Source organism: Mesocricetus auratus, unplaced genomic scaffold (genome assembly GCF_017639785.1).
Source record: "Mesocricetus auratus isolate SY011 unplaced genomic scaffold, BCM_Maur_2.0 Super-Scaffold_6730, whole genome shotgun sequence".
Classification (NCBI taxonomy): Eukaryota; Metazoa; Chordata; class Mammalia; order Rodentia; family Cricetidae; genus Mesocricetus; species Mesocricetus auratus.
In genome coordinates, this window is record NW_024429184.1 from 17209646 (window position 1) to 17233833 (window position 24188).

The 24188-nt window shown below is 40.9% G+C and overlaps 1 protein-coding gene across 5 annotated transcripts in view; it reads left to right on the forward strand.

The window, feature by feature from the left end:
- The window catches only part of Kif24 (kinesin family member 24), a 53039-nt gene that overhangs the window by 14461 nt on the left and 14390 nt on the right, over positions 1–24188 (forward strand). For 3 of the 5 annotated variants that reach the window (XM_013119549.3, XM_021232263.2, XM_021232264.2), the window contains 8 exons: positions 2060–2203; positions 2640–3269; positions 7318–7501; positions 12322–12419; positions 13286–13495; positions 17586–17673; positions 22889–23010; positions 23810–23915. In XM_013119549.3, coding sequence (XP_012975003.1) covers positions 2665–3269; positions 7318–7501; positions 12322–12419; positions 13286–13495; positions 17586–17673; positions 22889–23010; positions 23810–23915 — 1413 coding nt within the window. In that variant the 5' untranslated portion in view covers positions 2060–2203; positions 2640–2664. The remainder of the gene's footprint in view (positions 1–2059; positions 2204–2639; positions 3270–7317; positions 7502–12321; positions 12420–13285; positions 13496–17585; positions 17674–22888; positions 23011–23809; positions 23916–24188) is intronic. The other 2 variants (XM_021232265.2, XM_021232266.2) reach the window with 2 other exon arrangements.

Below are 24188 nucleotides of genomic sequence, written 5' to 3' on the forward strand. Positions count from 1 at the left end.
ATTGTGATTCATAGCAGTAACAAAATTAAGTTTATGAACTAGCAACAACAATAATTTTGTAGTTGAGGGGGGTCACATCATTGGAAAGGTTGCGAACCATTAATCTAGAGTCACCACTCCAGTTGGACAGTCTAAGATGGCTTCTCTTGTACATCTGTTTTTGGCCATCAAAGAAGTAGTAGTAGTAGTAGTAGTAGTAGTAGTAGTAGTAGTAGTAGTAGTGTATGAGCGCCTGGCTATTGGCTAAACTTCTTCACATGGCAGTAGAATTCTAACAAAGGTAAAAGCTGTGATGGCTCTCTAGACCTAGGCATGGCAGTCTATTTCACGGCATTCTATTGCCCCCAAAGAAATTAGAAAGCTATTCTAGATGCATTGTGGGAAGGAAATAGACTCTACCCTTGATGGAAGGACTGCAAAACTTTGTGGGCTTTTGCAGAGGGGAAACTATCACTGATAGATGATGTCAGGATCAGTTTAGGATGTGTTACTCGGATCCTTTGGTCTTTTGTTTTGCCTAAATAGTATTTGCTCCAAATTTAGTTATTCAGCGCTCCTTGGTTGTCCTTATTATCCTGTCTTTAAGCTTACATACATGTACCCACACACACTGTTTCTCCTAAAAAGGACAAAAATAAATTAAAATGAAAGCAACTTTTCAATAGTTACTTGAGTTTTGAAAACTGAAGGACCAGACCATTTTGAAAAAGAAAATATAAGGTGCTGGAGAGATGGCCCCACAGTTAAGAGCACTGGCTGCTCTTGCTAAGGACTTGGATTCAATTCTTTTTTTTTTTTTTAAGATTTCTTTATTATGAATACAACAGCCTGCCTCCATGTATGTCTGCACGCCAGAAGAGGGCACCAAATCTCATTATGGATGGTAGTGAGCCACCATGTGGTTGCTGGGAATTGAACTCAGGACCTCTGGAAGAGCAGTCAGTGCTCTCAACCTCTGAGCCATCTCTCCAGCCCTTGGATTCAATTCTAAGCACCTGCATGACAGCTCATAACTCCAGTCTGTAACTTTAGTCCCAAGGGATCCATTGCCCTCTTCTGGCCTTCATGGACATCGGGCACACATGTGGTGCTCAGAAATACATACAGACAAAACACTCATACACATAAAATACATAATAATTTAGGCGTTTTTTTTTTTTTTAATTAGACATGGTGGTGCCCAATCCTAGAGATTGGGAGACCAAGGCAAGGGGATTACCATAAATTTGAGGCCAACCTGGACTGTAGAGAAAACTCCAAACCAGCCTATACTCTATTCGATGTACAAAAACAAAAAACAGGCTGGCTGGTGCACACCTTTAATCCCAGCGCTCAGAAGCAGAGGCAGGCGATCTCTCTGAGTTGGATGCCAGCCTGTGAGTTCCAGGGCAGCCCAGGCTGCACAGAAAAACCCTCCTCAAAACGAACAGAACAGAGGTTGAGGACACAGTGCAATGGTTAACAGTGTGTGTACTATTTTTCCAGAGGATTCATGTCAAGGTCTAGCATTTCATCTCCAGGGGACTCGGACACCCTTTTCTGGCACTGCAGTCATGTGTGCATGTGCAAGCAGGGACACACGAACATACATACACACATTCAAAGTATTGATTGAATATTTAAAACGCAATATTTTTTAATATTCTTAGGAACTTGAGCTTGATTAACAGGAATAATGGAGAACAACTCAGAATTCTGACTTATAATAGACAAAGGTTTTGTATTGCCACATCACTTGTTAGTGTTTAATTAGATTGCTGGTTTTAACTGTTTTATTGTATAGTTGTTTAAGTTGTGACTGTAGTACTAATTCCTAGGAAAATTATTTGATTAATATTCTGTTCAGGTAGACATCTGTGACTGAATACCTTTTAGAATTATCTGAAATACTGAATGCATTGATTCTGAATTGGTTGTTTTTACTTCTATCTAACTTATCAATACACAGCAGATAAAAATGCAATTTTCTCTGACTGTGTTGGTTTATTATCCTTGTGGTTGCTATTTTATTCTGCTTTCTATTCTGAAAGACTCCTTAGCCTTTGTTCATTAATCATAGGAAACAGTTGTGCAACATGCCTTGACATTGAGTTGAACATCTAAAATTAGTCCTGCTACAATCAGCAGTTGGGAACAGGATTTCAGCAGTGTATTGCAGTGTTAAGCAGACACTGAAGAGTTAGAAGGAACTCCCAAGCAGTAAGTAAGTGATTTATGTTATGTCTGTGTCCGTTTATTTACTTAAACATATAATTAAAAACATCAAACAAATGAACAAATTATAATTGTTAGCTCATATGCTATATATAAAATACCTTTGCTTATAAACTCTACTGTTTAATGAATCATTTCAGAAGAAACGTACATAGGAAACTTGAGATGATAAACATTTTTTGCATATTTGTCGATGTTTTAGGGTTTGTTTTTTGCTTCGTTCTTTTGTTTGTTTTTTGGTTTTTCGAAACAGGGTTCCTCTGTGTAGCTTTGTAGACAAGGCTGGCCTCGAACTCACTGTCTGCCTCTACCTCCCGAGTGCTGGAATTAAAGGTGTGTGCCACTACCGCCCGGCAGTGTTTTAATTTGTAAAGGAATATTCTGTTGACTTCATATAGATGACTTCTTTTTCTCTTTTTCTTCAGAGTTCATATAAACCTAGTCGCAAAAATGGCATCCTGGTTATATGAATGTCTTTGTGAAGCTGAACTTGCACAGTATTATCCTCATTTTACTGCACTTGGTCTTCAGAAAATAGATGAGTTAGCCAAGGTTACAATGAAGGACTATTCCAAATTGGGAGTCCATGATATGAATGACCGCAAACGTCTTTTCCAACTTATCAAAATCATTAAGATTATGCAGGAGGAAGATGAAGCCCTTAGTAGCCCAGAGCACCCTCTTCAGACAAGCAGCCTGTACAGCAAGTCTCAGGAATTTAGATCTGGTCCCCGAAGACAACTGCATTTTGATTCTCCTGCTGGTAGCAAAGCCAGAACAGTCTGCAGCGAAGTGTGCAACTTATCAGGCTTCTCTGTAGAGGAGCAGAAGTCGAAAGTGCTGGGACACATGCTACCTGATGACTCCCAGGACCGGACAAAAATAAGAACCCTGAATGCCTCTGCTGCTGGTGCTTATATGCAAACAGAAACTGACACTCCCCTCTTTTCATCAAATTACTTTTCTCCAAAACTAGGAAATGGTGATATCCCTGTTATTCAAAGAGTCTCTCATGTTTTGGGGTATAACTATGGAATCCCTCATTCTTGTGTCAGGTAATTATTTTTACATTTTTGGGAGAGGCAAAGATAGATTTCTCCTTTGTGACCAGAGGAGTACAAGTACTCTTTATTCCCAGTAATTGACTGTAACATATGAATGATAGTTAGCAAGTTTTGCATTAACAGTCAAGGTAAGTGGGTAGAGACAGAATAATGAGAGTGGAGCTTTCCAGATAAACAAACAACTGCTGCTTCCCAGGGTCTGCTGTCTATGTAGCATGACACACCTCGTATATTCTTCTTCTTCTTTTTTTTTCTCGAGACAGAGTTTCTCTGGATTGCTTTGGGGGCTGTCCTGGAACTCACTCAGTAGACCAGGCTGGCCTGGAACTCACAGAGATCCACCTGCCTCTGCCTCCCAAGTGCTGGGAGTAAAAGCGTGCACCACCACCCAGCAGGATGTTCTTTAAAGGCCATCAAATTCATAGGAGCCAGATGCCCTACAGCTTATGTAAGGCCAGAGAGCAGGTAGTTAAATTAAGTAGTTCTTTGAACAAGTAGGATGGTCGTCTGCACAATTGAAGTAGGATCCTGAAATTGACTGCGATTTTTTTTTTTAAATGCAGCTCTGGAAAAACAGATGGGTTTTGGTGATTACAAAGAGTAAGACCTTTTGATCTCAATCAGAGGTTGTGAATCAGAATGACAGTAAGCTATTTTCACCTAGTACTTCAAGATAGAATTTTAAAAAAGATTCCTGAGAGGTGAAATACTCAGTAGTTCCCGAATGCTAACAATGATATAATAGAAAATATGTTTTTTAAAAATATATTACTTGTGTTATTATGAAAGTAATATATATGAGTTATGAGAAAATAAATTCTCTCTCTCTGTCTCTCTGTGTCTCTGTCTGTGTCTCTGGGTCTCTCTCTGTGTCTCTGTGTCTTTTTGAATACAGGGCTTCTCTGGATAGCCCTGGCTGTCCCGGGACTCACTCTGTATACAAGGCTGGCCTTGAACTCACACATACCCCATCTCTGCCTTGAGTTCTGGTATTAAAGGCATGCGCCACCACCACCTGTGGCAAGATAAAGTATTTACCTCTGGTCTTATATTAGGTAAAGTTCTTTTATTCTCCCAAGCTAGATGATTTTAGGTTTTAATTTTTTTAATTTTATGTGTATGAGTGTTTTGCCTATATGACTGTGCACTGCATGTGTGTCTGGTGCCCATGCAGGCCAGAAGAACATGTCAAATACTCTGGGAGTGGAGTGGAGTTACAGACAGGTAACTAAGCCACATGTGGGTGCTGGGAATTGAACCTGGATCCTCTGAAAGAGAAGCCCGTGCTCTTAACCACTCAGCCATTTCTCCTTGTTTTATAAGTGAAAGTACCTATAGTAATTTGAAATGCTTGTTCTAGCAGAGCACAGAGGATTTAGTCCTATTTTTCTTCTTTAATTATAGATTGTAAATATGAAAGGTAAAGGAGAGCAAACTTTTTACTATTTTTGTGTTTCATTGAGCAATACAGAAAACTGTAAATTAGAATTATTTATAAAAATACTACTTTCCACTGCTTAACACATCATGACTTATAGTATGTTTTTAGTTTAAATATTGCCATTACATTTATATTACAAATATTAAGTAATAACTGAGATGTCTGACTCGAGGTATGAAGATAATTAAGATATCTGCAGGCTCTTAGATGTTAGGGGTCAGGGTAAGAGACACATATAACCATTTGTGCCAGGCATGGTGGGCACACCACAAACCCAGCACTCACAAGACAGACAAGAGGCTAATGAGCTTCAGCCGGCCTTGGCCACATAGGAAGACCCTATCTCAAAAACAAACGAACTAAAAGGTACCCAAGGAAAAGAGCACACTTTGCGTTTTGCCTCTTAACTTAAAAACCACAAACCATGAGCCTTTGTCCTCTGTCCATGTGATTTCATCCTGGAATCCCTGCACAATTCTAAAAATGACTAGCTGGCCATGGTAGTACTGTGTGATCCTAGCTCTGTGGATGCTCAGGCAACACTGCAAGACCTTTGCAAGACAGTCCCCAAAGAAAAAGAAAAAAGGACTCAGCGTTTTCTGGCCTCTTTGATTAGTGTCCTATGATTAGGTTATTAATGCTAAGGATCTAGAGATTTTGACCCAAAACCCTGTTAAAATAGTGGATTAGAGTATAACATTAAAACAAAAAGTAGGCCGGGCGGTGGTGGTGCACACCTTTAATCCCAGCACTCGGGAGGCAGAGGCAGGCGGATCTCTGTGAGTTCTAGGCTGGGCTGGACCGATAGCCTCCAAAACAATACAGAGAAACCCTGTCTCGTAAAAACCAAAAAAAAAAAAAAAAAAAAAAAAAGTAGATTTTATACAGGAACAGATAATAATATAAAACTAGAAAGTAGAGTAGATTACAAAATAATAGGTTAAAACTTTCTTTTGTTCTTGTAAAAGATTAAGCATATGCTCATCATTAAGTCTCATGCCTCAATGATACATTAGTTTCATGTTTTTTTAAATATATTTATTTATTTATTACATATTTATTTTTAAGATTTATTTATTTATTACATATACACTGTTCTTCCTACATGCCAGAAGAGGGCACCAAATTGAATTGTAGATGGTTGTGAGCCACCATGTGGTTGCTGGGAATCGAACTCAGGACTCCTGGAAGAGCAGTCAGTGCTCTTAACCTCTGAGCCATCTCTCCAGCCCCTAGTTTCATGTTTTAATTAAAGCAGTAAAACATGCTTTAAGGTGTCTTAAAAATCATGCACTATGGTTTATTGGAAATTTTGTTTGTTTCTTGTAAAAATTAATTTAGATCCTGGCAAAAATAAATAAATAAATTTCCAGCTAGCTGGAAGGCTCAGAAAATCCGAATTTATATGAAGCAATTAGGTAGCTGGATAATTTTGTATTAGATTTTTTGTAAAACCTATTATTAAAGTTTCTGTAAGGGGCTATCAAATCAATTTTAAAGTGTAAAGGAGGGAACAATTTGTCTAGCTAATGCATTCTTTTACATAGACCAAAACTATTAATCCTGATAAAAACACCTGCTTTCTTGTTGGATAGTGGTGGCGAATGCCTTTCTTTACTCCCAGCTCCTGGGAGGCAGAGGCAGGCGGATTTCTGTGAATTCGAGGCCAGCCTGGTCTACAAAGCTACACAGAGAACCCCTGACTTGAAAAATCAAAATAATAATAATAATAAAAATTTTAAAACTGCTTTCAAAAATCTTATGAAAAGAGTTTTAGGGAAATAAAATGAGGGGAAATGGATCTTATTTTCTTTCTTACTGTCTTTCAGTTGGTAGAGTGCTTACTTATCATGCCCCAAACCTTGGGTTTGCACCCCAGCATTAGATAAACTGGGCTTAGTGGTCTATGACTGGGGCCTGCTTTACCAAAGAATCTGTTGTCTCATACACACCAAACACCAAACAAGAATTTAGATTAATGATCAAGAAAAATGTTAAGTGTGTAAGATTTGGGTTTTGGGGAGGCCTTGGAGTCCTAGTAGCAGCGTATGGATAGATTCTGATGAGTAATCAACTGGAGTTTGGGGGCACAGAAAACACTAGGAGGCTATATTTAGAAGCCAACCACACATGTCTTAGAGCTAAAATAACGGAGTTTAGCTGAGCAGTGGTGGCACGAGCCTTTAATCCCAGTACTCGGGAGGCAGAGGCAGGGTTCAAGGTCAGCCTGGTCTACAGAGGGAATGTCAAGAGAGGCTCCAAAGCAACACAGAGAAACCCTGTCTGGAAAAACCAAAAAATAAAATAACAGTTTAGTTATTAGCCTTTTTCTTCTTCTTTTGGGGGAAGGGGAGGTCAAAGAATGAGGTGGAGTAGGTAAGGGATAGAAACCAGAGGTTTCCCAGTAAAGACTTTCTCATTGCTGACATTTAATGTGGAATTGTTTACATGAGCGTGGTCTGGGGGTGTAGGCCTATAATCCCTCACATGGGAGGTGAGGGCAAGAGAGACGGGAGCCCCAAGCCAGCCTGCACTACCTTGTCTCCAAACTTGAATTCTTTTATTAAGAATTAACGTCTTTCTGTAAACATATATCAGACAGATCACCTCAGAGAATCCGTGGACTGAAATGGAGAAAATCAGAGTTTGTGTTCGCAAACGGCCGTTAGGTGTGAGGGAAGTACGTCGTGGAGAAGTTAATATTATTACTGTAGAAGATAAAGAAACTCTGCTTGTACATGAAAAAAAAGAAGCAGTTGACCTCACACAGTATATTCTTCAGGTACAATCTTTTACTGTGTTTCAGACTAGTGTTATCAAGTATGTCAGTTTTCTGCTTTACATTTAAATGGTTGTTTTAAAATTCACCTTCTGATTCAGGTATTGTTTTTGTTTTTCTGTTTTGTTTTTTTGAGCCAGGGTTTCTCTGTAGTTTTGTAGACCAGGCTTGCCTTGAACTCACAGAGATCCACCTGCCTCTGCCTTCCAAGTTCTGGGATTAAAGGCGTGCGCCACCACCGCCCGGCCAGGTATTAATTTTTCAATATTTATTATTTATTTTGAGACAGGCTCTTACCTCCTTTAGAATTTACAGACGTCTGGCTGCTTCTGCTTACCAAATGCTGGGATTTATTGCATGTACCACTGTGCTCAGCTCTTGATTTTTATCTGAATTATTGGTACTTGGGGCCTTATTTAAAAATGTAGTGTGATTATGATATACATAGTTGAAAACCATAACTCCTGCATTATGCAATGAAAATCTACCATAGATTCACTTAACATGTTTATGTGAATTTTTAAATATTTTTTTAATGAGCATTGGTGTTTTTCCTACATGTGTGTCATTTTTAGGATGTCAGGTCCTTTTAAACTGAGGTTACAAACAGCTGTAAGCTGCCATGCAGGTGCTGGGAATTGGATTCAGGTCCTCTGTAGACCTGGCTGGCTTCAGACTCACAGAGATCCACCTGCCTCTGAACCTGAGTGCTGGCATAAAGGTGTGTGACACCACTGTCTGGCTGCTTTTGCTTTCTTGCTTTTTTTTTTCTCCCCTTTTGTTGTTTGTTTTTGAGTCAGGATCTCACTTTGTAGTCATGGCTGTCCTGGAACTTGCCCAGGGTGGCCTTAACTCATAAAGACCTGCCTGCCTCTTCCTCCCTAATGCTGGGATTAAAGGCACATGTCAACTGAGGTCTTGTTTGTTTTTAAACAAAATCTCATTATGCAGCCCTGGTTGACTTTAGAATTTGCTGGGCACCCCCTAGACTTTGCTAGGCAGGCATACCAGTCAAGACTTGAATTTGCAGTTGTCCTCCTGCCTCTGTCTCCTGCATACTGGGATTACAGGCATATGCTTTTCATGCTCAATGTGTAATGTCCGCTCATCACTGCTCAGTGTGAGTATTGTTGAGGGCAGGGTATGACTCTGTAATCCAGGCTAGCCTAAAACTTGCTGTATAGCCCAAGTTGACCTTAGACTCACTAATTTTCTGATTGAGCATCCTAAGTGCTGTTATAGGCAAGTACTCTTATGTCCAACTCTTGAGTAAGAGTCTTGTATTTAATTATGGATAATATGTTGTTAGGGATATGTTCCCACATTTAACATCTAAGGGTTTAATAAAATACTGTTAAGACACATAAAAAATTTCAAAGTGTGTATAAAAAGGTTTGGTGTTGAAAACAACCTTATTCTAAGCTAGCAGGTACCCTTGTACCAATTCTCATAGAGAAGCAACAAACTCTACAAATGAGAGAAAGTCATATAATCCATAGTACGTTAAGATTTTGGAGTCTTAGGGGCTAAGGAAATGGCTCAGAGGGTTACAGCACTGGCTGCACAAACATAAGGAGCTGAGTTCAGGCTCCAGCATCCACACAAAAAGTTGGGCATTGTGGCAGATAGCTGTAACCCCAGCCCTGGGAGATGGAAATGAGATCTGCTTTCTGACTGGTATAGTTTATTGATAAACCTCAGGTTTAGTGAACTATCCTGTTTCAAAAGATGAGACTCAGAGTGACAGAAAAACTCCTAACGTCAATCTCTGCCCTTTCTGTGTGCACGCATAAGTGTATACGCCTGTACGTACACGCAAGGACTTTGAACGCGTAGTTTCTGTTACTTTGAATTGCCTTCTTAAAAGAGTCTGCCTTCATAAACATTCTTACCGAACATTGGTTCTTTCTCTGGTTCTTTTACAAAACCCTATGACTGATAACAAGAAAAAAGTGTGGTGATTAATGGGCTGTGCTAACAGTTCACCTTAGTCAGCTGAAATATTATTCTCTTGCAGTAAATCCTGTAACATTGAAGTCAAATTGTTGAAACTTACCCCTTCTTTCAAACTTGCATTGTTCTTCCAAAAATTGAGTTTCACAGTGACATTTAGAGTAATCCAATAGTCTTTCTATGGGCAATAAATTACTAGGCCACAGTATAGCCAACCCAATCATTTTAACAGCTTCATCGATTGTTGATCAATGCATAGTCTATTAGGTCTCAGTGGGGGATACTTACTTTAAAGATAGTCTAAATGACCAATTAGTTGTAAGGCTAGTTAGTTCCACAGCTACTATAGCCAGAGTAATAGCTCTGCCCAATCACCATCTACCCAAGGCTTCCTTAATGATGCTTCAGTCACAGTAATTCCCTCCAGGAGACATCATATTATCTTTTGTATTTTTCCATTATCCCCAGACACAATAACTTTACTTTGTCACTGCCATTGATCAATATTTATCGAATACCCATAGATTCCATGGCATTTTCTCTGCTGTTGAACTTTGGACCTTTGATCTCATAGGTCAGAGTCCTTATCTGTCAATGCTATGATATAAAAATACTGTAAGGACTTGCATCCTCTCTTTTTTTTCCTTTCTCAAAAAGAAGTCTGTATCGAACTTGGTGCTAAATGAAAGTGATCCTAGATTCTTAACTCAGGGAGTAAAACAGAACATTGTATATGTAGTTAAATATCCTGTCTTCTTCAAATCAAGTATGTCTGCTACGTATCCATTAAAAATTTTATACAAGCACAGCCAGGCGGTGGTGGTGGTGGTACATTCGGGAGGTAGAGACAGGCGGATCCCTGTGAGTTCAAGGCTTGCCTATCTACTGAGCGAGTTCTAGGACAGTCTCCCAAGCTACAGAGAAACCCTGTCTCAAAACGTCACCCCAAAAAATTTTATACAAGCACAATAAGTAAAAGCAAAATTATTTTCCTTTCCAAATTATTTTTGTTCTCTTTTCTCTTTTTGTTTTACTTTTACACCCCCACCCCACCCCCCCACAAACCCTCCTGCCCTCAAATACTGGAAATTTAATTCAGGGCCTCACCTATGCTAGGAAAATATTTTATCACTGAGATGCATCCCAAGCTCTTCCCAACTTTCCAGTTTAAAAAAATTATTTTATGTACATATTTATTGAGGGAATATATCACTATCTAGTCTGCTGGGTTGGAATTGCCTTTGAAGCCCAGGCTATATACTTGTGGTCCTCTTGCCCTGGCAACTCAAGTTCTGAGATTACAGGCGTGTACTACAATGCTCAACTAGTCCTTTTCAATTTTTACAGGGCTCCAGGGAGTTGGCTAAGTGGGTAAGAACACTCACTGCTCTTCCAGAGAATCTGAGTTCAGCCCCAGCACCTGTGTCAGGCAGCTCACAACAGTGTATAAGTCCAGTTCCAGGGGATCCGACACCCTCTTCTGGCTTCTATGAGCACCCATATGCATGCAGTAGAGACTCATATATTTTATCAGTAAAAATAAAATTGTGCAGGGACTCTAGGATTTACCATATTGGCAAAAGGCCTGTGCTTTTCTGTTTCATTTTGGTTTTGGTGTGTGTTTGTTAAGGCAGGGTCTCACTATACAGCCCTGGCTGTTCTAGAACTTAACTCTGTAGGTCAGGCTCACCTGGAACTCACAAGATCCACTTGCCTCTGCCTCTCAAGTACTGGATTAAATGTGTGCCACTATGCCTGGCAGGGCTATGTCTTTATTTTCATGTGAAAAAAAGACACACATTTCTCAAGAAAGGCACTTTTTGTGGTTCATTGGTTGAGTTTTTTAGGGAGGAGTGAGTAGGGGTCAGACAGGATCTTTCTTACCATCTAGCCCTGGGTTTAATCCACAGCACCACATAAACCAGGCAGGATGGTACATTCATGTAATTCTAGCACTTTGGAGACAGGCAGAACAGTTCAAGGTCATCTATGGCTGTATAGCTTCAAAGTCATCTTGGGACACATAAGACCATGTCTCAAATAGTAATAACAATAATCAAATCCACTAAAACAAAAATTAGGACTTTCCCAATAGCTAAATAAATAATAACTCCAACTCAGAGTATCAGAGACACTGAAGATGGGCAAGTACAGCAACTATCAGGGTGCATAGTCATTCATCTCACCCATACTTTCCCTTAAAGCTCTGCTGTCAGACAGGTCATCTGTGTATTTGTGTAGATCAGTACCTTCAGGCGTGGGGTAGGATAATGTCTTTCTTTGTGCTCCTGCACACTCCTGTTAGAGTGTACATCCACCAGCTAACGGTGAATGTTTGTGGAACTACAAGTTAAACTATGCAACCTGCAGAATGAAAATTGATCCCTAGGATTCACACAAATTTTCATGTACATTGACCTTGCTTGGTCTGTAAGAAAATCCTTATAGAATTCATTTCTCTCCCAGAGCAAAGAGGATTGACTCACTCTTGCCTTCATCAGTTTACTTCTCTGTCTCTGTCTCTGTCTCTGTCTCTGTCTCTGTCTCTGTCTCTGTCTCTCTCTGTCTCTGTCTCTCTCTCTCTCTCTCTCTCTCTCTCTCTCTCTCTCTCTCTCTCTCTCTCTCTCTCCAGTTTACTTCTCTTAAGAGAGAACAAAAGTTTTCTACTTTAGTTGTTACACTGTAAGAACATGTAAGGACAGAGGTGGAAAGTAAAGACAGTCATTTAACAGTTTCTAGTTATTCATTTCTCTGAGTTTGTCAGTCAGTTACTATTGCTTTGAAATGTGCTTCTCGTTTCCCATGTGTTAATAGAATAGTGGTGGTGAAAAAACAAATGTGTTTCTATAAAAATCAAGTTTATTTTTCAGCATGTGTTTTATTTTGATGAAGTCTTTGGTGAGACTTGCACCAATCGAGATGTATACCTGAAGACTGCTCACCCGCTCATTCAGCATATTTTCAATGGGTGAGAGATTGATTCCTTCTTTCTTTTAGTTTTCTGTTCCCTATAAACTGTGTTCATTTACTAATATGTGGGTGCTTTTCTAGTTATTTTGAATTAAATATAAATTTATGTTGCCACTTAGATTTACCAAATATTGAGAAATTTGTAACATTTTCCTTTTACATTAGAGATACTGTTTCTCTGTTTCCTAGGAAAGTATAAGCTCTCAAAAGTTTAATTTTGTCAGTATCTTCAGAATAAAATAGGTAAGGGGTTATAATTAGCTTTAACCTTGGAATCTCTAAGCACTTGGGAAGCTAAAGAGGAAAAATAGACACAAATTCAAGGTCAGCCTGGTCTACACAGTGAGCTCCAGGAGCTCTAGCCAGCCTGGATTACAGTGGTAGCTGTCATAAAACAACAGCAGCAATGCAACAGAATGCAAAAGCAAAGGAAAGAAGAGACGAAATCCTTGGGATCTGAGCATCTTATGTAAAACAGAAACTTGGTGTTTGTTGCTGTGCGTGCGTGTGCGTGTGCGTGTGTGTGTGTGTGTCAGTGCTGGAATCAAACTCATGGTCTCTACATGTAAGGCAAGCATTCTACAAATTGAGCTATATCTCTAGCTCAAGTTGTGTTCAAAGTCCTTATTTCCTTATATTCAATAGTTGTCTTAAATAGTATTATAAGTTCTGTAAAATAATTCCTTTAAGAAAACACATCTTAGTTTGAAGATTTTTTACTTTTTGTGTTTTCATAATACAAAGTTCTTCTTAAGGAATTTTATGCTAGATTTCTTCAATGATTTCTTCCTGACTTGTTACTAAACATCTCTATGTAAATTATCACTTAGGTATTTATAAGTAATTCTAATTATTCTTCCCCAGAGGCAATGCCACTTGCTTTGCCTATGGACAAACAGGCGCTGGGAAAACCTACACCATGATAGGAACTCATGAAAACCCAGGGTTGTATGCTCTGGCTGCCAAAGACATCTTCAGGCGGCTGAAAGTGTCAAGAAGGGGCCTCTGTGTGTGGATCAGCTTCTATGAAGTCTACTGTGGACAGCTTTATGACCTCCTGAATGGAAGAAAACGGTACTAGATAAGAGTGGGCGCTGTTCTCCATGCACATCCACAGAATCCTCTGCTCACATGACTTTAGTGAGATGACAGTTTCCTGCATGGGATGTTCTTTCTTCCCCTTCCTTCCTTTTTCTGCTTTGAGACTGTCTGACTGTGTAGTCCTGTCTGGTATAAAACTTGCTATTTTAGCCGGGCGTTGGTGGTGCACGCCTTTAATCCCAGCACTCGGGAGGCAGAGGCAGGCGGATCTCTGAAAGTACGAGACCAGCCTGGACTACCAAGGGAGTTCCAGGACAGCCTCCAAAGCCACAGAGAAACCCTGTCTCGAAAAAAACCAAAAAAAAAACCTTGCTATTTTGCCAGGTATTGGTGGCACACGCCTTTCATCCCAGCACTCGGGAGGCAGAGGCAGGCGGATCTCTTTGAGTTCAAGGCCAGCCTCCAAAACAATACAGAGAAACCCTGTCTCGAAAACAAAACAAACAAACAAAAAAAAACCTTGCTGTTTTGTGTGGGCAACCTTGAACTTGTGTGGTCATCCTGACTCAGCACCCCAAGTGATGGAATTAAAGATTTTGCCACTATACATAACATTTTTTAAAATGTTAACTCAGCTAGAGAAAAATGTAAATTAGCCATCCATGAAGGTCTTCGGTGCTGGGGATTGAATCTCTAGCTCTGTACACATGTTTGCAGGCATTCTGCCATTGGACTACATCTTCAGTTCCCATTAATGTTGTTTAGAAGAAAAAACTTAGCATCTACCAAGACTCCTCCCTTTTTTTCCTGTGAAAAAGATTTTAATTTAGAAAGTCAGGAAATCAGCATGTATTTAAATATTTTCCCTTTAAATAATGTTAGCATAAACTTAATGACAGTTTTCCCGAAATTGGCAAAAAAATTTTTTTCTTCATATTCAATTTTTAGATTTATTTTTATTTTATGTATGTGTATTTAGCCTGCCTATATGTCTTTGTACTACATGCATGTTTTGTGCTTGTGGAGGCCAAAAGAGGGTATCAGAATCCCTGGAACTGCAGTTACAGACAGTTAGCTACCTTGTGAGTGCTGGGAATTAGCCTGAGTCTTAAATTACATTTTAATTTCTTTATTTTGTGGGCATGTGTGTATGTACATGTACATGTGCCGTGTGTGTGTGTGTGTGTGTAGATGTACATGTGCCGTGTGTGTGTGTGTGTGTGTGTGTGTATGTATGTAGATGTACATGTGCCATGTGTGTGTAGATGTACATGTGCCGTGTGTGTGTGTGTGTGTGTGTGTGTGTGTGTGTGTGTGTAGATGGACATGTGCATGATGGGTTGTGGAGGTGAAAGAATAATCTGTAGGAGTCATTTCTCTCTCTACTGTGTGCATCTAAGGCAGTGGTTCTCAACCTTCCTGATGCTTCCACCCTTCAATACAGTCTGTCATGTTGTCGTGAGCCCAGCCATAAAACTAGTTTTGTTGCTACTTCATAACTATAATTTTGCTATTGTTATGAATTGCAATATTAACATTAGTGTTTTCTGATGATCTTAGGTGACCCCTCTGAAAGGGTAATTCAGTCCTCCCCACCAAAAGGTTGCGATCCAAGGTTGAGAACCACTGACCTAAGTAAGGGATGTAATTCGTGCTTCTCAAGCTTGGTGGCAGGAGCTGTCCCACCTCCAACTTTTAACTGTTATCAGGCTTCAGCTTATTGTTCTTACAGCCTAAAAGTAATCTAGAAGTGTATCAGTTTATCTATTATATATGTTTCAAGAATAACCATGAGACTTAAACTGAAGCAGGCAACAAGGTTGTGAAGGTAGCTTTTAGCTGGAGCATAGACAGATGAGAGGGAGGTCAGAAGGTGAAGAAGGATTGACATAGCAGAGTAAACTAACCCTGGTACATATGGGGAGGAGTGGGTGGAAAGCTAGGAAAGCTTGACCAGCACCACAGCAAAGGTGTGCAAGCCGCTGTGGAGGTGGCCAGTGTGACATTCAGGCTCATGTGTGGGACAGTTCCTGTTGAGTAGGGAAAGGCTCCAGCAGGGAGGGCACTAGGGTATTGGGTGGCATAACTGAAGAAGCCAGCGGTGTGTGTAGACAGGTCATCGCACTGTTGACCATTCCAACAAATATCTATGCTGGTGTGTCAGTGTTCAGGGTTCATCTCTGAAGTATAGATGTCAAATGAAGGTAGTGCTACTCAGTGAATACTTTGGGCAAGAGTTAGTTTTCTCATTCACCATCTTTGTAGTGGTGTTTAAGTCTCCATGTAGCTCAATTGTGGCTTTGCTGTTAACCTCAGGCATCCTCATAAAAAACCCTTTGCAAGTTGAGGATGTAGTTGTGTGGTATAACACTTAATCTGTGTAGGGCCCTGAATTCAATTCTCAGGGGGAAAAGAGAGGGAGGGAGGGAGGGAGGGAGGGAGGGAGGGAGAGAAAAACTTTACCCAGGCATGGTAGCACTGACCTTGTAATGCCAGCACTCAGCAGGCAGAGATAAGAGAATCACAGTTTCGTCGGGTGGTGGTGGCTCACGCCTTTAATCCCAGCACTTGGGAGGCAGAGGCAGGCAGATCTCTGTGAGTTCGAGGCCAGGCAGGACCGACAGCCTCCAAAACAATACAGAGAAACCCTGTCTCATAAAAAAAAGAAGAGTATCACAGTTTCAAAGCCTGGCCTACACAGTGAAACTTTGCCTCATCTCCTATACCCCCAAAGCTCTCTGTAGTCATAATGCCTACTTCTTTTTAGTAAAAGTCACTGTACATGTAATCGTGTATGTGTGTGCGCATGCATGTGTTCTTATGAAAAGACAATATCCAGCTGTTTCAGAATATAACTCTTTAATGACGTATATCAATTACCACCCTGTATGTTTGTAGTCTTCAATAGTAAACAAAGGATGTGAATGTACTAACTCCTGATTGAAAGCTTTAAGTCTTTCATTAGCCAGATGTGGTGGTGCTTCATGCCTCTAATCCTAGCACTTGGCAAGCAGAAGTTATCAGATCTCTGTGAGTTTGAGGTCAGCCTGGTCTCCAAAGTGAGTTCCAGGACAGCTAGAGCTGTTATACCGAGAAGCCACTGAACCATCTCTTCAACCCCAGATTATAATTCTTGATTCCTGGACTTTAAAATGTAGCAGAGCATTTTAGGCCTATGACTCTTCTTGGGGTGAACAGCTTAGATGCCAAGTCTAGGTGGTGTGTTCAGGAGTGAAATGAAGAGGACTGGTTTCTTTTATTTCAGAAGCGTGAGCATTTCAGTAGCTGGTTACTGAGAGATTCCGGGCATTGACAAGACAGGTTTTCTCTTATACTGTGAAGTTTGGATACTTGCAATGAAGCTTACACTGAGAAAAAATATTTTTTGTTTGTTTGGTTTTGTTTTTCAGACAGGGTCTCACTGTGTATCCCTGGCTGGCCTGGAACAAGCTTCGTAGACCAAGCTGGCCTTGAACTCACAGATACATGTCTGCCTCATCACACACACACCTGCATCCCCCACTTTTTAAATTCATTCTCTCTCAATACCTCTTCCTGCTACAAATAGAATTTTACTTTTAGCCTTCATCGGTATCTTACTAAAGGTAACAGCCCCTAGTTCTTGTAGACCAGGCTGGTCTCGAACTCACAGAGATCCGCCTGCCTCAGCCTCCCAAGTGCTGGGATTAAAGGCGTGTGCCACCACCACCACCACACACAACTTTTTAAAGGAGAATATTGCCTAGTTTTTTGTAGATAGAGAATATCTGCTGCTGCTCCCAGGACTGTATGTTTTCTCTTCAAGAGAAGAGGAAAGCAGCTATTAAGTGGAGACCAGAGCTGTAGTTGATTAGACAGCAAAGATCCTGCATCCACCATTGCATTGGTTGCTAGCCAGGACTGTGTCATCCAGGGTTTGAAATATATATGGGTTTATGCTCATCCTTTTGATTTTAATCAAGATACTGATTTGTTAACAATAAGGAAGGACCATCATGGAAGTCTGAAAGTAGGGCTGGGGAGGGGAAGCATGTCCATCCCATCCAAATGGCAAGACTGTGTAATGGGAAATTCATAGACGGTGTGGGGAAGCGAGACACACCACAGTCTTTCTCATCTGCAGGCTTTTCGCAAGAGAAGATAGCAAGCATGTGGTGCAGATAGCCGGCCTTCGAGAGCTCCAAGTGGACAGTGTGGAGCTCCTCCTCCAGGTGAGTCATCCTCCTGCTCACCCCCACAGCAGCCTCAGCGCAGGGGGCTTCATTTTGCTTTCTAGCAAGTGTGATGGCTCAGATAGAGACGGAGAACATTGATGCCACTCACTTTTGTGAAATGTGAGCCACCTTTTGAAGTTAACTTATTTCTCCAGTGTCCTAGAGCGGGAGATGGCATGTGGCAGAAACTAATGCATGGCAGAGATGCTCTTGGGCCAGTTTCAGAGGCTGCAGTTATAATTTCTGTGGCAGTGGGCTGAGGAGAAAGCTGCTAGAGGCAAGTGTTCTTATTTTAAATAAAATTTTAACAAGCAATACTTTCACACGCTCTCAAAATCAGAGAATTGGAAAATACCCATTCCTTCCCTGTTCCCAAGGCAACTAATTTTATTAGTTTTTGTGTATCCTTCCAAAGAATTTTTGAAGTGTTACTTTATTAAAAGGTATCCATTTGTTATAACAAATATAATATTTGCTCACTGTTAAATCTAAATATTACAAAAATATATAAAGCGTTAGAAAGTAAGTGCCCTTTGACTATCCTTAGCACACAGAAACAGTCTCTCCGATATCCACTGTTAATTGGTTGTTGCTTTTTTCTTGTTCAGAGGTTATTTATTGATTTATGTACAAATTTGTTTCTAGTGAACCTTCTTTTAATGATGCTCAAGCCTGGATTTCTTGGAGGAGCAGATGCTGGGGATCAAACACAGAGCTGTACACTAACAAGCACTCTGCCACCAAGCTCTGGGCTACCCTGGCTCACCCCAGCTTTACGTTACGTCAGTCATGGCCCTTTTCTTTGCTTAAAAAGTAGCTTTTTACTTATTTTATTTTTTAATTTTATATATCAATTCCAGTTCTCCCTCACCCCACCCCCAATCTTCTCCTCAGAGTATGGCCTCCCATGGGAATCAAAGAAGTCTGTTGGATGAGGCCTGACCAAGGTCCTCCCCCCTGTGTCTAGACTGAGCATAGGAATGGGCTCCAACTTTTTTTAAAATAAGGTCTTATATAGTTCAAACTGCCTTCCAAGGATGACCGTGAACATAATTATGATCCTCAGGTCTCCTCAAGTAAAATGATTACAGGTATGAGCCACCATATCTAGCTCTTTGTTTGTTTGCTTGTTTGTTTGAGACAAGGTGTCTATGTAGTCTTGGCTGTCCTAGAGCTAGCTCACTATGTAGACCAGGCTTGTCTTGAACTCACAGATGTGAGCCTGCCTCTCCCTGCCAAGCACTGGGTTTAAATGTGTAAACCACCACACCCTACTTTTATTATGCTTTTTTTTTTTTTTTTGGTTTTACGAGACAGGGTTTCTCTATATTGTTTTGGAGGCTATCAGCCCAGCCCAGCCTCGAACTCACAGAGATCCGCCTGCCTCTGCCTCCCGAGTGCTGGGATTAAAGGCGTGCACTGCAAATGTTTACTGAACACTTGACTAACAAATATTTGGCTAGATGCCCCCCAAATATCGTGTGATTTAAGCTTATCTTCCAGATGAGCAAACTGGAGCTAAAATTGGAAGTTGGTCATCAGAGAGCCAAGGCCTGAAAAGCCAGCTTCCAGCCCAGATATTTCAACTCTGAAGCAACACCATTTTAACCATACTTCACTATCTATAGAGGATTATTAGGGATCTGTTTTTCTTTTTTTTTTTTTTTAAGATTTATTTATTTATTACAGATACAGTTTGTCTATATGCCAGAAGAGGGCATGCACCAGATTGAATTGTAGATGGTTGTGAGCCACCATGTGGTTGCTGGGAATTGAACTCAGGACCTCTGGAAGAGCAGTCAGTGCTCTTAACCTCTGAGCCATCTCTCCAGCCAAGGGATCTGTTTTTCTTAAGAAAGTAAAAACAAATATTCACTGAGTTAATACACTTATAGCAGTATCTTCTGGGTTGTTTGCTTAAAATCAAGCATTTACAGGCTGTTTTTAACCACAAATAGGGTGTTTGGGCAATTTTGTTACTGCTTTTTCAAAACAAAGTATTAAGAATTGCTGGTAGACTGGAGACATGGCTCAGAGGTTAAGAGCACTGGCTGTTCTTCCAGAGGTCCTGAGTGCAATTTCCAGCAACTACATGGTGGCTCACATATAATGAGATCTGGTGCCCTCTTCTGGCGTGCAGGCAAACATGCAGGCAGAGCATAGTAAATAAATAAATCTTTAAAAAAAAATTGTTGGTAATGGTGGTACATGCCTATAATCCTAACACTTGGAAAGCTGAGATAGGAGGATCATAAACCAGGCCAATCTGAGCTATATAATGAGACAAGGAGGAGAGGGCAGTTGAAGGGGAGACTTGGTTGTATTGGGGCTGGAGAGATGTTCAACAGTTAAGAACACTTATTGCTCTTGTAGAAGCACCTGTTAGACAACTCACAACCACTCGTAACTCTAGTTTGTGTTTATGGTAGATCCAACACCTCTCGCCTCCCTGGACACCTGCAGACACAGATAAGCAGAATTAAAAATAAAAATAGATCTTAAATACTGTGTGGAATGGTGAGGTATAATTAGTAAAACCCTAGTTTCTGAGTTTGTTTTTCTCAAGATAAATAGGTAGATTTTGCTTTCTCTGAGGGTTGAGCATATTTGTGTGCTAATCACATTCCTGTGTCTTGGGATCTGAAATCTGAAGGGAGATAACATCTGTGAGACTGTTGTAGCAGATCACGTAAAGGCCCCTTTCTACTGATTACAGAGGCAGGCACAGAACAAGCTGTCCAGAATGCCCTCTGCTATGGAGTTGGAAGGAAGGTGTTTCTCTCACATGTGTATTCTCTGTCATCTTCTTGCCCTACTTTCCCCCAGACATTCCCTGAGGAGTTTGGGGTGACTCTAGTCTTTAGGATCTTAAATGGGAAAGGAACAAACCCCTTAGGGAAATCTCTTTTCTTTCCTTGGAGCCACAGCTGTGCTGTTTCCTCCCTGTGGTGCTGCGGATCAAACCCAGGGCCACACACATGCTTAGCAAGCACTCTGTCAACTGAGCTACACCACCAGTGCCACAACTGTACTTAAAGGGCAGTCTGTGTCACATGAGCCTCTCTTGGAAAAGTATGTGGCATTGTCTTATCCTAAAATATTGTTCCTTTAAAAAGCATGAAGATTTTGTCTGTTAACTTGTTCCTGTTTTATTGTCATTGATCCCCCTAGTCTACAGAGCTACAATCAGGAAGACATCAGAGATCCAGGTGGAAAGTTATTATGAATTATGCATACATGACACAGTTACTCTCATAAACATTTACTGACTTGAAAGCACAGCCCTTGCTTACTTAAATGTTACACCTACTCTCTTGGATGTTATTGTTGGTGCCACTCAGGTGTCACCCATGTGTTTGTTGAAGTGTCATCTTCAAGTTTTACCCTCAGTTAACCCTCAGGCTCACTCTAGCATGGCTACCTGATACTGCCTGTACAACTGGCAGCTTCATTTTTCAAACAGACTTCTCCTTTCTTTCAGAAATTTATCCTTCCAGGTCTCTGACTACCTCAATTCATTAGTGCAGACACCAGGACTATTCTGCCTTTATGAAGAACTGCCTTGATATGTTGCCCATCTATGGATTCAAATTTTTTTTATATTCTTTAAAACAAACAACAACAAAAACTTTGGTTAGGGGAGCTAGAGAGATGACTCAGAGGTTAAGAGCACTGGCTGCTCTTCCAGAGGACCTTAGTTCAATTCCCAGCAACCACATGGTGGCTCACAACCATCTGTAATGAGATCTGGTGCCCTCATATGGCCTGCAGACCAACATGCAGACAGAACACTGTATACATAACAAATGAATCTTTAAAAACAGGAAAAAACCTGTTTTACCTGCATGCATCTATGTGATGGGAACTGAGACTGGATCCTATGCAGGAGGAACAAGTGCTTTTCTGCTGAGCCGTCTCTCCAGCCCCTCAAGATTTTGTTTGTTTTTAATTAATTAGTTAATTGATTGATTGACTTAAATCATTCCAATTGTTTTGTTTTAAAGATTTATTTTTGGGGCTGGAGAGATGGCTGATCGGTTAAGGGCACTGACTGCTCTTCCAGAAGACCCAGGTTCAATTTCCAGCAACTACACGGCAGCTCACAACTGTCTTGTAATTCCACTTCCAGAGGATCTGGCACCCTCACACAGACATACATGCATGCAAAACACCAATGCACACAAAATAAAAATAACATTAAAAAAGATTTATTTTCATTTGTGTTTATGTGTGTATTTGTGTGAATGTATGACATGTGGTTGCAGGTTCCCACAGAAGCGAGAAAGTATCAGATACCTTGAACTACAGTTACAGAGGAGTACAAGTTCCCACCCCTTGTGTGGAAGCTGGGAACCAAGCTCAATTCTCTTCAAGAGCAGCAGACTCATAGCCCAACAGCTGCTTCATATAGTCACAAGTTTTTATTCTCAAGACTTGTGATACCTGCTCCACACAGGAAGATGCACCCTTGGTGGATCTCAGTTGTGTATGGAAGGTAGAGACTGTACACAGTACCACTGCTTCTCAGATCACGGGTGCCATGCTCAGTACTGTGCCACAATTTTAAAGATCAGGGTAATAAGTTTATGTGTGAGTATATTTTCATTGCTTAGGCACTGGAGGCCTGAGACTTCTCCTTCCCTCCTCCCCTCCTTTGGGCCGAAAAAAATCCCAGTTAGTTTTGACTCCCAGGCAGAGGTAAGGGAGTACTGGAGTCAAGGGAAGTTACAGGCACATGAAATAACTCACTTCCCTGTTCATGAATATCAGGTTTGGCCTCCTTCATGCCTGCATTCTGGCAGAGCAGGTGGATGTGGTCAGTCATTCTGTGATGTGCACGTCTGTCCTCTGCTCCAGTTACTAAGATAGATGAATGCTATGAGACCTTACTCTGAGCCAAGTTTTGCCCTGGGGATCTTAGTTAGGCTAGATCCATCAAAGATATTAAAAAGAGTGTGTAAGATTAAGAAGTAGATTAGCTCTGGAGCCATTGAATATTTCCCACAAGATTAGTATTCCACGTTGTTCTCACTGCTGTGGGTACTTACTCTGTGTGATTTAGTGTCTGGGCAGACTTCCACCTGGACATCAGAAACTGCAGTATGCTAATAACATTAGATGCCTGGTCTCTGCTGCTTACTTAGCCAACTTTCTGGAGCCAGAGGGCTTTGTTTCCTCCCAGAGGAAGTCATCCTGTGCATTTTATTTCCAGGTGATCTTAAAGGGCAGCAAGGAGCGCAGCACGGGGGCCACTGGCGTCAATGCAGATTCCTCCCGATCCCACGCTATCATCCAAATTCAGATCAAAGATTCGGCCAAGAGGACATTTGGCAGGTGAGCTGGAACTATGTGCAGAATTGCATTGTTTGCCTTTCCATATGTAACTTTGAAATAAAAATGTTCTATATGAGACTCCCAGCCACCATGGATCTTTGTTGTTGCAGGGTTATAGAGGAAGCGTTGTTAGCCCTGAAATAAATCATTGTATAAAGTGCCATCAGTTGATTAACCATGAAGTAATGACCTATTGTTGGTCAACCCGAAGTTATTAAAAGGGACATTGATTACTTCTAAAGTGAAACACAGTATCAGCAGAGAAGCAGCAAGTACTGCATCTCGGAGAGCTTGCAGGCCATAAATGGGGGTGGGGATCCATTCTTCTTGAAAGAAGATGTAAGACAATTGATACATTCATTGCTTTTCTGGTGCTGTCTTAGCAAACTCTGCCATGCTGATGGATGAGCCTGTCTCACCTCTGAGTAATGAGTCCTTCTCTTCTTTTTCATCCTTTCTTGTTAGAAAATAGCCAATAAAAGTTTCTATTTAATTATCTAAGTAGTCACCTAACTGATTTGCATTATGGTCACTTAGCCTTGTGGGGAAATGCTTTATTAATTTCAGTCATACTTCCTCACAGCCGAGTAGAGCCAATAGGCATGTCTAAGCGAGCAGTGCTGGCTCCAGCTGACACATCAGGATCTTGTGATGTTTTTGGAAGACTAACAATAATGTCCTTTATTTCCTGAGCGTGAGCCATGCTCCTTTTCTTCCTGAGGTCACAAAATGTTGCTATTATGAAAATAAACCAAAGCCCCAAAGAATTCGTTCTTGCTGTGTCTTTTTTTTTTTCTAGGATCTCTTTCATTGATCTGGCAGGCAGTGAGAGAGCAGCAGATGCCAGGGACTCGGACAGACAGACAAAGATGGAAGGCGCGGAAATAAACCAGAGTCTTCTGGCTGTGAGTTGTTCGGAATCTAAAAATGATTTTATTTATTTATTTATTTATTATTTATTTATTTATTTTTGGGAGATTTTGCCCTAACATGAAGCCAGTTGTTGAGTCAGGGTAAAATCAGGAGACCACTATGCTTGCTGTCTCCTGGCAGTGGGAGTCCTGAGCTGGACTGCAGGTGCAGGCAGGCTCTGCCCAGCGCCGGGCTACTCTTCTCTCTCGCCTCTCTTCCTCAGTCCCTACCAATTAGACAGAGCAATGCTCTGCGGTTGCTAAATG